Below are 14794 nucleotides of genomic sequence, written 5' to 3'. Positions count from 1 at the left end.
GCGGCTGACGACAGGCTACAGCTTGGAAACCACACTGTAGCTCTAAATTACCCAGAAATATGTGGATAACCATGCAGTAAAAGCTTAACGTGGATCCAGCACACAGCACTGAAATACAGCATCAAACATCAGCACCGAATACAGCGATTACAATTAAAAAGGCAAAAAATCCAAACCAGTAAAACCTTCTCGGAAACCTTTAACGGAGCCCCTGGCTGTCTCTCTTCTCATTAGTCATTCCCTTTCCTAATGAAGACTTCCAGGAGGTAAGAAGTGCACAGGTGCTACTTGACACTGTTGCACAGCTCAGGCACCAAGTGACATTTTTGCTCAATGAAAGGCACTGAATAAATATAACACACAGTGATGACAACCCAAAGTATTTCTGTAAGTCACTAACAAACTGGACAGTTCCCTAAGCATACAGAGGAGTATTATCTGTAGTGTAGTAGATTCTGGTAGTAGTAGGTTTTGATCCAGGAAGAAAAATCAGCTCATTTATGATTTCCTATTGATATGACAACTAGTCATAAAAAAAGTAAATTAATAAATTCAAAAGACTTTTGTTAAATCCTCACTTTTTTTTTTTCTTACCTATGAATGAGCAAATCAGCTGCCTCATGGCTCAAATTCCTTCTTAAAATGGGGATAATAATGTTAATCAAGGTATAGAAATCATGTAAATAAACCAGATTATATTGGATTTACATGCTGAAGAATGGATTTGTCTCACAGATCTAGTGCTCATTGTGAACTTAATTCCCATGCACATCCATCTGAATTTCAGTTGTATTAGAAATACTTTCAATACTCTACAGCATTACATTTCTGAAGTGGAACATTTCCTTCCTGTTGCAATGAAGCATTTTCAAACTCTTGGACAGATTTTCTTTTTGAAATTACAGTTCCATGAGCACTGTCAAAATTCCAACTCTTCACTCTTACTTACCATGCAGGCAAATATTGGAAATGTAAATGATTCCAGAAAATTCAAAGTCTTGCTGCAAGGAAACATTTATGTAGAATAAGCTTTTAAATTCTTGTGTCCTTGTAAAATTGTATTAAATCTGCTTGGATTTTTTTTTCCTGAGGATTACAGAAACCATTTTCCCTGTTACGCAACTCTGAATTTTAATTTTTCTGCAAGTACATAAGTTGTTCATCTTCAGGTTTCCCCGTGATCTGATTTGCAAGGTATCTAAAGAGCTGCTGAGAAGTTCTTAATTTTCCAATGAAATTCTCATTTTCAGGATAAAAATTCAACCATGTCTGTAATACAGGGCAAAAAGGATCCATTTCTTATCCCTTATGTATTGATGCTATGTATTGGAACAATTAAAATGAAGTCAAGGGTTATTCTCAGTTTACACTATGAAGATGCACAAGGAAAATTACCAAGTTTCATTTCAATTCCCAGACTATATTCCTGTGTTGCACCAGCAAAGTTTCCAGCAATGTGGGTACTCTGCAACTTAATAAAAAGTAGTATTAAAATTTTATGCTACCTCAAGTTTAATTTTTGGACGAGCTCTGGTTTGTGCAGCAGTCACTGTTTGTGCACAGGGTCCCTCACCCACAGCTCATGGATGACTCTAGGTCCTGATAGCTGCAGCACATGTTGAACTGGAAGACAACCAATCCCAGTTCCTATGAGGTTTTCCATGGAGCAGAGCTGGGAACAGAAAACCAGTGTCCCACAGAGACTGAACCAAGTGCTGCATTCAGAGCAACACGAAGCTCCTGCCTTGTCTTGCCCTTCTTACAACATGAGACTGAGCAGACAAAGAACTTAATTCCCCATTCAAGGCAAACTGGGAGATGCTTCAGCTACAGAAGGAGGAGGTTTTATGTCACATGGTGCCTTTAAAACTCCGTGGAGGCCAGGAAGACAAGCCACAGGCACACCCAACTCCTGCTCTTGTCTAAGGGAAAAAGATTTTGGAGCACTGTTCTGACAGCATTTGGTGCAATGCCAGGATGCTCCATGAGGAATACAGTGCCAACATTCTGTGCCACCAGACAGCTGTCCCCAGGAGCTCAAAATTCAGCAGAACGAGTCATGGATGACCAGGTCATATTCCAAAATGTAATTCTGAGATTTATGTTTTTATTTTAAATGTCAACTCAGATAAGATTCAACAGCAAAATGTTAACTGAATAACTTAATACTATTCTTTTGGACAAAAATTAAATCACCTTTCCATTAAGTCCTCTGAGGAAAAAACCTTCAACCTTCAGGGATTAGCAAAACTGGCAAATTTTCCTTTGGATAAAACAGCTGATAAACTCTGTTTTGGGAAGACTCACCTCTTTCGTTGCTGTTGTTCAAAGTTTCAAAGGAAAAATACATTTTAATTCCAACAAATGGATATTTTCTAATGGAAGTACTGTCTCAATGTTTAATTGACAAACATAAGCTTTTTATCTTTCAAGCATACAGCACTGATTTTAATTCTTTTACTAACAAAAGCTATTAAAAAAAGGAGCAGTACAGCTGTGCTCAGGATATACACTGTATAATTTAATAGGTCCCTTCTATTTCTGATTTCAGTAATTCACTGAAATATTTATGGCCTTGCCAGAACAATGAACACACAGAGTTATCTCTTTAGTGATCATTATGTTTCTCCTTCTCAAGCAGCTCTTCCAGTGAGGAAGAAAAGGTACAGTCCTAGTTTATTAGCTGAAAGAATGTCAAAGGTATTCCCTCCCAATGCAGACTCAGCCCCACAAATTGGATCTTGCAGGAAACAATTTTCTCTGTCTAATACTAAAACTATAAAAAGACACAGAACATAAGCCTCAGCAAATGTTAGCAATCAGCCAGTTCTCCTGGGGTCAACAGAAGACTCATATTTTGATATTCAGCCCCTGCAAATCCATTGTTAGTATCGGTAGCACAATTAACACAAGTCAAGCTAACCAGGACATGTTTGCTCATGCTGCAGCTACATCTGGAGTCTGATGTACAGAGCTAACTGTAAAGGGGAGGGAGGAACAGCCCACACATATGTCAGCTTTTCTGGAACTCTCCTGATGAACTACAGCCAATTACCTGTACAAAGTCACAGCACTGTCGTGTCCATAGGAGAGAAGACTCGAGAACAAAACAGCAACAATGGTATTGGCAATTAGCAATACTATATGGCATTAATTCTGCTGTAATACACAAACACACCAATAAATCACAGGCCTGCAACAAATAAATCACAGAAATATGAAGACTTAACCATACTGGCTCTTCTCAAAATAGCAAAATTATTATTTGTGAAGACTTGCTACTCTACCTTACAACTTTGTTCCGACAACTGCTCTGTCAAAACAATGGGAAGAGTGAAAAAAACCCTAAACTGAAGAAATTCATAGATTCCATATTTCAGCTTTTAATGCTTGAGATGTAAGGCTTTGTGGTCCCAAAATCAAATGCAACTTAACCATCAAGAGATCAAGCACTAATAGGTGCTGAGAACCAGCAGTTTCCATTGCCTTCTTTTTAACTAGTCAGCATCCAAGGAAAATGAATAAAACACTGGGCAACTAAACCTCTGCCTGTAGGAGCTTCAAAATCAAATGCATCGTGACTATTATGACTAGCAAGATCATTATGAGCAAGGGAAGTAGGATTTTTGGAAGCTGTATTAATTTGGAGATCATTTTAGTGAACTCCAGCACGACTGGCAGGTGTCAGATCCAGGCTGACAACAGATTAAAGGAAGATGGTGAGGAAAACCAGTTCAAAGATGCTCCTGCTGAGGGCAGAAGCAGACTACCTAGCAGAACAACTGGGATTGTGACTGGGATTATATCAATAAGAGCAAGATTGCATTTTTGGATGGAAGTTTCAGAGGTAGAATGAGGAAATTAGCAGACAAACCCCTTGAAAGGTGTGTTATGTTAGTGCCCATCTCAAAGTGCCAATTGTCTGCTACTTCATGAGGAGATAAGTACGTCCCAGGGTTAATCAGATTGCAGCCATTACCAGCACCAAGTGTATTTCTTTTCTAATTCTGTAATAGAAAAGAAGAAAATGCTTTCTCTATTCTTTTTAGCATGATTTGCACCATATGGTCTACTAAGTGCAGGCAGCAACTGCTTTTAAATGCTGCAGTTCTTTTGCTGAGGCATTATTACCCTTTGTATGATGAAAGTAATTTTATGTCTTCAGGAGATGCTTCCATTCTGCAAAGCAGAACGGCCTCTCAAGGCTCAGGCTCTAAAAATAGCTCCTGGTCTTAAAAGCAGATAAAGAATGAATCTTTTAAAGGATGAGCTTGATTATTCTGTTTATTACTTTGTTATTTGCATTTCGGGATCTTGAGGATCCTGAAGTAGTTAGTAAGCACAGGAAAATGAGCTGTAGGTTTTTTTTTTTCCCAGAGTCCTCACTTGAAGAATCGCCAAACTGCCTTCACAGAGCTGTCACTCAGCCTGCAAAGCTGCAAACTGATCTGCAGCATTATCACAAGGCAATATGTACTTGAAGATTTTCAGGAATACACTGAACTTCTTCAAACCTCTTCCCTCAGGCAAAATATCATGTTATTACAGAGGAAGGGGACAGTTTTTGTGGCTAATTCATAAACATGTCATTTTGACCTGGTTGTCATGGGTGATCTTTGACAAGGGAAGCAGTTTTCTTTTGGAAGAACACTCCACGACCTCATCTTGGCACCCAGACTTTGTTTCACATGTATTGGAAACGAATCAAACCGGTATTTCAGTTGAGGCTCCTTTACTTCATATTGTGCAAAACAAAGAAAATCATGAAAGAGAAGTTCTATTTAGAAGGTCAAATATATCACAGTGGTTTCCCAACTAGACATTTTGATCCACTGAGGAACCTCAAAAATATTAACTCAAATTCTCTCAGAATTCAGTAACAATTATTATGTTGTGGACATCTTTCTGGAGAAAGGAAAAGCTTCAGTCTGCAAGGTGAGGTCTATTACACTAGAGCCCCTTTTTCTGACAGCCCATCTGCAAGAAAACCGAAGATGACATGGGAAACCTTTAGTGAGAGTTGGCAGAGACGACTGCAGACAGAACACACTTATAATTGCTTTGCCTTAACTATTTTTTTTTTTTGAGGGAGGGAGAGAAAGCAAGTGAGGTTTAAAGCTTTAATCTCATACACAAGCTCGTCAGAGCCCAAATCTATCTGTAATGCTCTCCAAATCAGAATGAACTCAGAAAGATGACGTTCAATCTTTAAATCCTTCTCTGCAGACCTATTTTTAATTCTCAGGTTCACAAAATGGATCCCTGCTGTGGCTCCAGAGCTTTCCAACATGCACCCAACCTATGCTGTTTGACACAGCCACAGGTTAGAATCCAGTTGTATTTAGAACTAAGAGTTTTCCTTGCACAATTTCCTGTGTGCTGTGATAAAATCAACTCAATGTGACAGAACCACTATTGTCACTGGTGGAAAACCAATTATCTCCTCTCCTGGTCACTGTTATTCTTTTCACTTCACCAGCAACTCTAATTCTAATATTCTGAACACTTCTGAACAAATGCTATGTTCTTATTTTGCTTTTTTTTTGCCACAGGGTGATATAATAAATAAATGATTCATAAATAATGTCAAACAACATTTTTCACATCTTGAAACATTTTCTCAATGAATATACTTATTCAGTCCCTTTCTAAATTAATTCCTAAACAAGAAAGGATATTGACAGTTGCATATCTAAATGGAAGACTTCAAATCTGTGACACAATGATTATTACCAACCACACTGAATCACCTCCCCAAACCTCCTGTAATGTATCAGGTCATTTCTGTTTCACTTTTGTCAATCAGCCCCTTTCTTTGGGATTAGAACCGATGTGTCTGCTCAACTCTAGGAAAACATGATCAAAATACACAATCACTGTGATGATCTGCTATCATAAGCCACAGTTGTTCCTTAGATCTCCAACGGATGCATTTATTACAGTAAATAATGTAATATTTCTCATGCATCCATTTCACCAAGGGGAACAGATTTCTGTTTACAACCTGAGGATATAGATGGATATCTCCAAATGGAACTGCTGGCTACATTCACTCCCTACAGCAACAACATCTTAATGAACACACTTTGATACATGTTCATGTAAATGTAGCAGAATAACATTTTGCAAACATTCCAGTGTGAAAGTAGAGCATTAAAATAAGGAAATTCTGCTAGTCCTACATGGTTCTGGTAATCTTCATATTCCTCATTCTGGCATTAATTTGCTGCTTTAAGTTTTCCAGGAAGAAATGTACTCTGGGATAACTTTATATTCTAATTATAGTTTGATGAAGATGCATACGGAACTGACACTGAACCTGCTCTGTCCTCTGGTGCTATGAATGATTTATTTTGCCAGTTCACATCCAATTTTAAATATAATTATCTATCTTCTTGGCTAATGAGATGATACCACACTTCAAAGCACACAAAGATGCACATACTCACAATCTACTTCCAAAATGGCACGGACAGACTTGGCAAGGTCTCTGGCTTCTGCTGCAAGAGCTGTTGTGACAGCAGGTCCAATCCTTCCCAGCCGTGCAAGAAGTGTTTTAGTGGACAATGTTGTTCTCCTGTCACTAAGAGAACAAAGAATAGTGTTTATTTGTAAGGTGACAAAGGAAACTGCTAGTCTTAATAAAGTCATTTTGTGTTTCTAGGTTGGTTTTGGTCTCACTGTATGAAGAACATTCATGGTAGTGAACCAGTGAGATTGTCTCAGCGTTAGTTCTGTCTGTACCATAAAGGTATCTGGAAAGTTCAATTCAAATCACATTCATGACTCAAAATGGAGTGTCAAGAACTCAGTGGGTGTCAGGAAAGGAACGTAAATGGAATTATCCTATTAGCATTCAGGAAAGGACACTGCTTTATAGGACCCAATTCTTATCTTCAGTGCTGGTGGTGAGTCACTGCCACCTTGGCTTTGTGTTTGATACTCACCCCATTTGCTAAAATAAACTGCACACCCTACAAAAACGACAACATTCCCATTGTGCAGTGCCAATGGGAACTGCATTCATTGATTATCTGCAGTATCATGCTAGGTCTGAGCCTGCGTGTGTCCTTTAACTAAAGTTCCAGCTCACTTCACTTAAAAACATTTCATTTCCTTGAGAGCTTTACTGAAAACCATGGCAGGAGAGAGGCTGAACAGCTGCACTGCTGCAGAAATATCAATGGAATGCTCTGGGAGATAGAGGCACAACCATGTCAATATTCTGAAGGGCCAGTGGCTGCTTAAATCTCATTGAATATTTCTAGGCACCATTTTAAACAAGAAAAGCAATAAAATGTAAATTGATATACATGTTAAAAATGCTACTGGATTCATCAGGATGCAAAATCATTTAGGCAAACCTAAAGAAAAAAAATTTTTAAATTATAACCCACTGTTAAGGTTCTTTGCATTTTAACTAATCCTTAGTACATTATAATTACTTCATAGAAACATCCAGACAACCATAGCTATGTAATTACTAACTGTTTTAATTTAATTCTGAGTGTTTTAATGAAGCTGTATCCTGAAAGCCTAATTTATAATTCATGCCAGTCCCTCTCCTCCAATAAAATGACACTCAGAACTATACAGCAAAAATATAGGAAAAAGTAGCTACAGGTTTTTAGAGATTTGGAAACAACAGTAGAGTTTTTCAGTCTTAATACTGACATTTCATTACCTTAAAACTGTTGAGGAAGTAGAGTTATCTGCAAGTATTTCATGCACAACCTGTTGGCCACAGTCAAGATGTTAACAGTTTATAAATCAACACAGTCAAAAAGTTAATACCTTATAATTTCATGTTCTATTTGGGTGTGAGGGATTCGATTTGCAGTTAAAGAGTCTAGGCTCTCCCAGCTAGAAGTGTAAAAGTCAAAACCAAAATATACTAACCCCTTTAAATGAAGTAAATATATGTCACTTTTCACCACTTATTTTGCTGCTGTTTCATAACATTCCAAGGTTTTACCAAATTACTTTTTCTGCCTCTTACTTCTGAGGAATTACACAGAAATTGATATAGTTTTGGGAAAAAAATGGCTGAAAAATCTTTTCTGATCATTTCACTTTGTTTAGTATATCAAAATACAAAGATTAGGTAAATTCCTGCATGGATCTGTACACTTACATACCATCTCTATTTCCAGCAATGAAGGAATCTCTGCAATCTATTTCACAGTCAGTTTACTATGTTTATTCCTCAGAAACATGAACAAAAACTCCAAATAAAATATTGCTCAAAAGGCAAAGTTACCTCTACAAATTGTAGCAATTTTTCAGTAGCCACCTCAAAGGTCTTCCTAGCTGACTCTGATTTCCGCAGCTGACAGTCAAGCACTGTAACTCTCTTTTTCAAGTCTTGGATGTTATCCTGGGAAAAGCATTTTAAGGCTTTTAGTCTACTAATTTTCTCCCATGGCTCACAAAGATATATGGTGTGAACTGAAATTTAACAGGCTCTTTTCTACATCTGTGGAAAACATAGCTGTACCCGAGGCAGCGACGCTGACCTGCTGGCAAATCACCTCCAACCTACAACAGGTTTTGGCAAATAATATAAGGGTAAATTAAAATTAGCAGATAACAGTGATAGGGCTGAAAGTTAAGAGATTTATGAATGGATCACGAATACCAACCTGGTGTTGGCAGTAACAGCCAGAATGAGAGCAAACTCAGTCCTCTAGTTTGCATCCACAAATTCTTTGGCCAACACAGTAATTATGGCACATCTTGAAGGAAATGACCCCCTAGGATTTCACTGCATGCACTTGTATAACCTATTGATCAGTGTTATGCATCCCTCCCTACTTCAGTTGAGGAGAATGTGACCCCTGTTGATCAAGCCTGGAGGCTCCAGGTTTCATCCTGAGTCCCTGGCACTGTCCATGTGAGAGGACCACGAGTGAAGGCTTCACATGTCCATGGGCATCTTTGTCCAGCTAAGCTGTCTGCTGAACAGAACATCTAGAAAGATCTCCCAAAATTAAGAGAATATCACTAGAATTAAACTCCTATTACACTGTAGCGAGAATATCACTAGAATTAAACTCCTATCACATTGTAGTTGAGCATTCTGAAAGCTCAGTACCTACTCTGAAACTCTTATAATCACCAAAACTCAGTGATTATCTTTACTTGAAGCAAATGAGTACACACATTTGTTTGTATACACTGTACAAAGCAACAGAATCATGACCATCCTCCATGTCAAAGAACCTGTTGATTCAAACACTTTAGTTATCTCACTGTCCCCTCTTGGATCAGGAGCTGGCAAGCCCCAGAGGACCTCACTCTTTCATACTGGGGATATATACTATAGAGTTGGTACCTATTTGATACTGCTCTTTTTGAATAAGAAATGCAGAGTCTCAAGTATCAACTCAGGTATTTCAGTACTCAATCAGAATTTCAGGAATTCAAGCTAACATCTCCAGAACAAATCTCTAGGAAAGCAACTCACACCTTTAGAATTTCTTAAATTGTTGATATTTATACAAGTCCTAGAAAACAAACACTGCCTAGAAACCTCCTGACATAAAAGATGGGGCATTCCAGATGTTCAGAAAGAAGAACTGCTAGGGTGTGATTCAGCTCATCACATACACACACAATTAGAAGAGAGGAATTCCTCCCTGGGAGCACCATGGACTTGCTGTGTCCCCTGCAGCCCGTGCACTATACACTGTACCCCTTAATGCTTTGCAATATTGAATTGATTCTCATGATGAAATAACCTACTGAAATGTTGCCCTTTCTCCATCAAGTCATATGCACATCCATTTTTCATGAGAAAAACCAGGTAACCACACAAATGTCAAGCTGCTTGCACTTGCTCAAACTGTGTGTAGAAAATGGATCCAGCTATGGGGAAAAATGTAAAAGGGCCTCAAATATTTTACTCCTTAGCATGTTCTGAAATGCCTCACTGGAGATGAAGTGGGTTTAAAATATGAGGGTCGATTAAAAATATTTTTTTTTTGGCAGGATTAGTAGCATTTAAACGATTACCTTGATGAAATCTAACTTTACTTAAGAACAGGACTGGACTTTATGTTGCTATGATTTGCCTAGCAGGAACATAAATCTGAAGGCCATTTTTACATGAATACAAAAGCAAACAAATAGATGCAATGTGTAGTCTTTATAAAGACAATACATCTGCAGCCCAGCAACTATTCCATGCTCTAATGCTTGAGATGTGCCATTCTGACCTCTGACCCACATATGCTTGGAGCTCCTGTTTTTCCAGCCCCAAGATGTCTGGATAAAGGAAGACTCACACACTTCACTTTACCCCTTTGCTACAAATCATTCCAGTTATTGAATAATACAAGACAAACAGTGACCTACTTTAGAAAAGCAGATGAAAAGAAAATGAAAACAAGATACATGACAACAGCAAGGAAACCATGGTAACTATGACAGGCAACTGCTTTGCTTACTTTATTTTGGCCAGACTGATCCGTGAGCTGAGCCTTCAGCTCTCCAATTTCAGCTTCTAATAGGCGAATTACTTCTTCATAGTCCATCTCCATGCCACGTGCCTGTCTCTGTGCTGCTTCTGCAAGGTGAATCCTGCTTCTCAGGGCTCTGGTCTCCTCCACAGCTGCTTTGGCTTCCTATAGATTACATAGTTCAGGGCAAAAGTGACAAGTCCAGCTAATAAAGAGAACAGACCTAACTCCAAAGCACTGCAGTTGGCATCAGGCTACTTGCTAGTGTTTATGGTTAGATGGTTCCATTGCTGATTTTAAGTGCATAATGTGCAAACAAATGACAGGTATTTACAGAGAGGAGTTTCCTAATGAATTAAATTATGAATTCTATGATTACTGTAGATCTAATTGAATGAAAGGTTCTGTAGAAATGCAGCAGATGCTGTTAATCTGCCCCATCACTTCTATACTAAAAAGGTACCTTAATGAGCTGTTATTTCATTGGATTATTATTGCCTGAATTCACACTGTAGCCAGAGCTCACACACCATGTAGATGGCCTTTCAATGCAAGTGTTTAGCTCACACTGCTCTCAAAAATCAGTGCTTTTTAAAAAGCTTATTTTTCTGCCTAGTTCCTGCTCTTATATCTTTATCCTGTATTATCACAGAAGAGCGTTAGATTCCAGTTATATATAAAATAATGTATGGAAACCAGAAAACCAGAAACTGTTAGCTTTTAATTCAGCTAACTTCATCCCTGAACGTTGCAAAATCTCATTTGGAAAAAAGATATTGCTCAGTTCCTTTCACTACTGCATATGAAAGCAAGCTAACTTTGATTTGTAAATTCACAGTCAAACCAAAGGTCTGCACAGTAGACCAGTTTACACACCAGGAATAAAACAAATAAAGTGCTCATAAGAAAACACAGGCATAGAGACTCACTGGCACCAAAAGTAGTAAACATTCTTTCCCCTTAGCTTTTAATTAAACTGTGGGAAGAGTCACTTTATATCAATCTTCTGAACATCTAATTTTATAAGCTAAGCTAAGGTTATACACAAATTCACTGAGATAGACATTTTTTGTACAAATTCCTCACTTAAGGATACTTAGGTGAACATCCATTCCTATGATATCTCATTATTATAAATATATCCTGGTTGGAATAGAACTAGAGGGAAAACAGGTGGAGGTAGAAGAGAAACACACTGTTAAACTATAATGACTAGGAAATAACCTTCTAGAAACTAGGCTTGAAATCACTGTTTCTAAAAACCTCAATGATCAAATCTTCCTATTTTTGGGGAAGAAATGTCATATAATATTTAACAGGTGACATAATATAAATTCCTAGGGAGGTCAGTTGAGCTTAAAAACGTAGATTTAATTCTTTCCTAACTTAGAAGCATTTGTTCTGGGCAATCAATATCCTTCAAGTCAGATTCTCCTATACTTTGTCACAATGTTTTTTTCTGTAAAATGATCTACCAACCTCAGCTTCACCTGACTTTTAACCTGGACACAGTTAGTCTTAATGAAGGATATAGTTCAGGCCACAAGTCAACTTGTACCAATGACACAGGTACAGGACATCATCTTCCTCACTTTTGCAGTGGGTTTGCTATACAATAGCAATTTGGATGATGGCCAGGGACATCCTGGTCTCTTAGAAAATAAAGCATTAGAAGTAATCACATATGTAGTGAACAGCAACACCATTAGTGACTACAGGTGATATCGGTGGTGTGTAATTTACAGGTTTCTGTTATAAGCAATAAGAGATCCATTTAAACAACCTTTAATTTGACAGCAGCTAGAATGATTTTTTTTCTTTTCTTTTGGCAGCCTAAAGCATGAGATGAACCTATTCTACATGAGGACCATCTCCACCTGGAAACTATTCCAGAGCTTATTGCTGCATGTCTGTTATTTGGTGAGTTGGTTTCACAGTTGTCCGTTTACAGCACCGAGAGCAGTGCAAGGGGCCATTACCCAAAGCACTCACTGAAAGCACACCAGAACAATTCCCCCCTCCTGCAGGCTGCTCATAGCACTTGTTTTTCCCAGAAACAATTCAGAGAACACAAGGGCTTCTTAGAAGTTATGAATTTACAGAAGTAGAGGTCAAAATTACTGCCTCTGTAGAAAGCACTTCCTTGCCACTCTGAGAAACAACATGACTCAACAGCAAGAAGAGCTGAGCTCTGCTGATACTGAGGATGAGTTGGGAGCCTTCAGCAGCAAAGGTATCCTTGGCTAACAGGCTGGAGGTAGAGAAAAAACTCTTGGAGACAGAAGTGAAGAGCTGCTCTGATGTTAAGTTTGACTAATAAGAATGAACACAAAGGCCTTGACAAAGGGTGGCGTCTTCAAAATGAACACATAGGAATTATTTAAATAAACTGACACCAGAAAAGTGAAGGGAAAATTGCTATAATGAAAAGGGAGGTCTTCATTTTGAAATAAGACCTCCTTGAGATAAAGGTTTAATCTCTTCTAATCCAGAACTGCCTTTACTCCTCCATTGTTTTTTCAGAAAACCAGTTGTTAAATATTAATTTCTCTGTAATAGCAGACTAAGTATGACCAGATTTCAACAGTGAAAGACCTAAAGGAATAATTAAAGAACAATGGATTCTTACATTACAATGAAACAATTACACACACTACGACTGAATGAGTACAATTTCCTGACACACCAGAGCTGTTTGCTGGAGCAGAGAGGCACAGAAGGAAACGATACCATCCGGTTTCCCCGTTCCCCACGGCTGAGGCACTGAGGAGATGTGGTGGCTGCTCCTACCTGTGCAGGTAAGGGTGTCACCAGTGAAGAACTGAGGGATGACACCACACTTGAGCACCATCTGCTCCTGCCCCATTCAACTGTTGTATGAAAGGAGACACAACAGAAATGGGATCTGCAGCTGCTAATACTTCATTTATAAAAATGAGGCCATTCGTCCTGATAATCTGCAGCTGCTAATACTTCATTTATATAAATGAGGCCATTTGTCCTGATCTGATCTGAAGCCACTACAAGCAGTAAGAAACCAAAAGCTGGAGGAGAGAAATTGAATTCTCTCAAAATCAGTTTCAAAGTAGAGGTTTCTTTCAAAGCCAGGTTCTATTTCTGCCTCGGATAAATGCGAGTGTCAGGAGAAGGTTTCTTCTGCCTCGGATAAATGCGAGTGTCAGAAGGTTTTATTCAAGCAATATTTCAGCCACCACAAACATAGGAACTAAGCTATTCTTTTAAACTATGTAAAATTTTAGTTACAATTCCATTATGTTTAGTCATTAATTTGACAAAACTGCATACTGAAATCCTCCTTCAAAGAACTGAGAGTCTTTACTATGCACTAAAAAAAAAAAAAAGCTAAAGAAATAGAAATAAACTCAATACTTGTTTCAGGCAGGGTGAAATAAATTCTATACTGTTTCCAAACCTGCAAAACAGCTTTCAAACCAGCCGCCATTCAAAGCCTCTCTTTTCCCCTTAGAAAACATAAGCACAGAAAAGCAAACCTCAGCCTTATGAACTGTGAGTCCACCAGTTTGGGATACCACAAACAGCTTCTTTTCCTTATGGCCTTTCACATTTATTATGCTTAGCTGAGGTGCTAATAACAATAGCATCTAGATGGCAATAACTGCACAGGAAAAGCTGTGGTAGAAGAGACATCATTCAGGTTGGTATGACCCAGGGCTCTCAGGCAGCACAGCATAGAGTCAAAGTCCTCCAGGAAGATAAAATACATCATTACAGATTTCACATTCTTGCTGCTGACAAGACTTCAGGGACTCAAATGTGCCTTTTGGTGTTTTGTGCCAATTTCAGCTTTCCTGTTGTTTCAAGGAAGACCCTAAAACAGTGCTATGCCACAATCTCAAAGTAAAAAAAAATAAAATAAATCAATGAATGTGTCTTAATTGCCATAAATCAATGTCAGAAAATAATTACTCGTTTCAAATTTAGCTATATTTCTAATCCTAAGAGTTTATCCATCCTGTTAGCTACTGTTTCAAGCACTATTTAATGAACTGGTACTAACTAAACATTCATTAACCAGAATGTTTGCACCCCTGTCTTAATTATGTTGTAATCTCTGGAATGCACAATTAGTAGGCAAGAGAAATACCACAAAAAATACTCCAATATATTGCTGGTAACCTAGATCTTCATTTAAATCCTTGGTTTTTTCAGGAAAGCAGTGATTTTTTTTAAAAAAGTTTAAATTCTATTGAGTTCAGAAGACCTTAAGCACATACTTAAATTGTTTTCCATTTACTTTAATTGTTTGTTTACTTTTAATCAGGCCATTAGGACTCAATAATGTACACACTAAC

At 38.1% G+C, this 14794-nt stretch overlaps 1 protein-coding gene across 1 annotated transcript in view; it reads right to left on the bottom strand.

Moving 5' to 3' along the window:
- Positions 1–14794, bottom strand: part of STXBP4 (syntaxin binding protein 4) — a 65707-nt gene that overhangs the window by 26002 nt on the left and 24911 nt on the right. The window contains exons 17-20 of the mRNA XM_009082069.1: positions 10449–10625; positions 8261–8377; positions 7685–7734; positions 6450–6583 (exon numbers count right to left, since the gene is read on the bottom strand). Coding sequence (XP_009080317.1) covers positions 6450–6583; positions 7685–7734; positions 8261–8377; positions 10449–10625 — 478 coding nt within the window. The remainder of the gene's footprint in view (positions 1–6449; positions 6584–7684; positions 7735–8260; positions 8378–10448; positions 10626–14794) is intronic.

The sequence above is a fragment of the Acanthisitta chloris genome, unplaced genomic scaffold, assembly GCF_000695815.1.
Source record: "Acanthisitta chloris isolate BGI_N310 unplaced genomic scaffold, ASM69581v1 scaffold16739, whole genome shotgun sequence".
Lineage (NCBI taxonomy): Eukaryota > Metazoa > Chordata > Aves > Passeriformes > Acanthisittidae > Acanthisitta > Acanthisitta chloris.
Note: the sequence above shows the minus strand (reverse complement) of the source record. Positions and strands in the feature narration are given on the sequence as shown.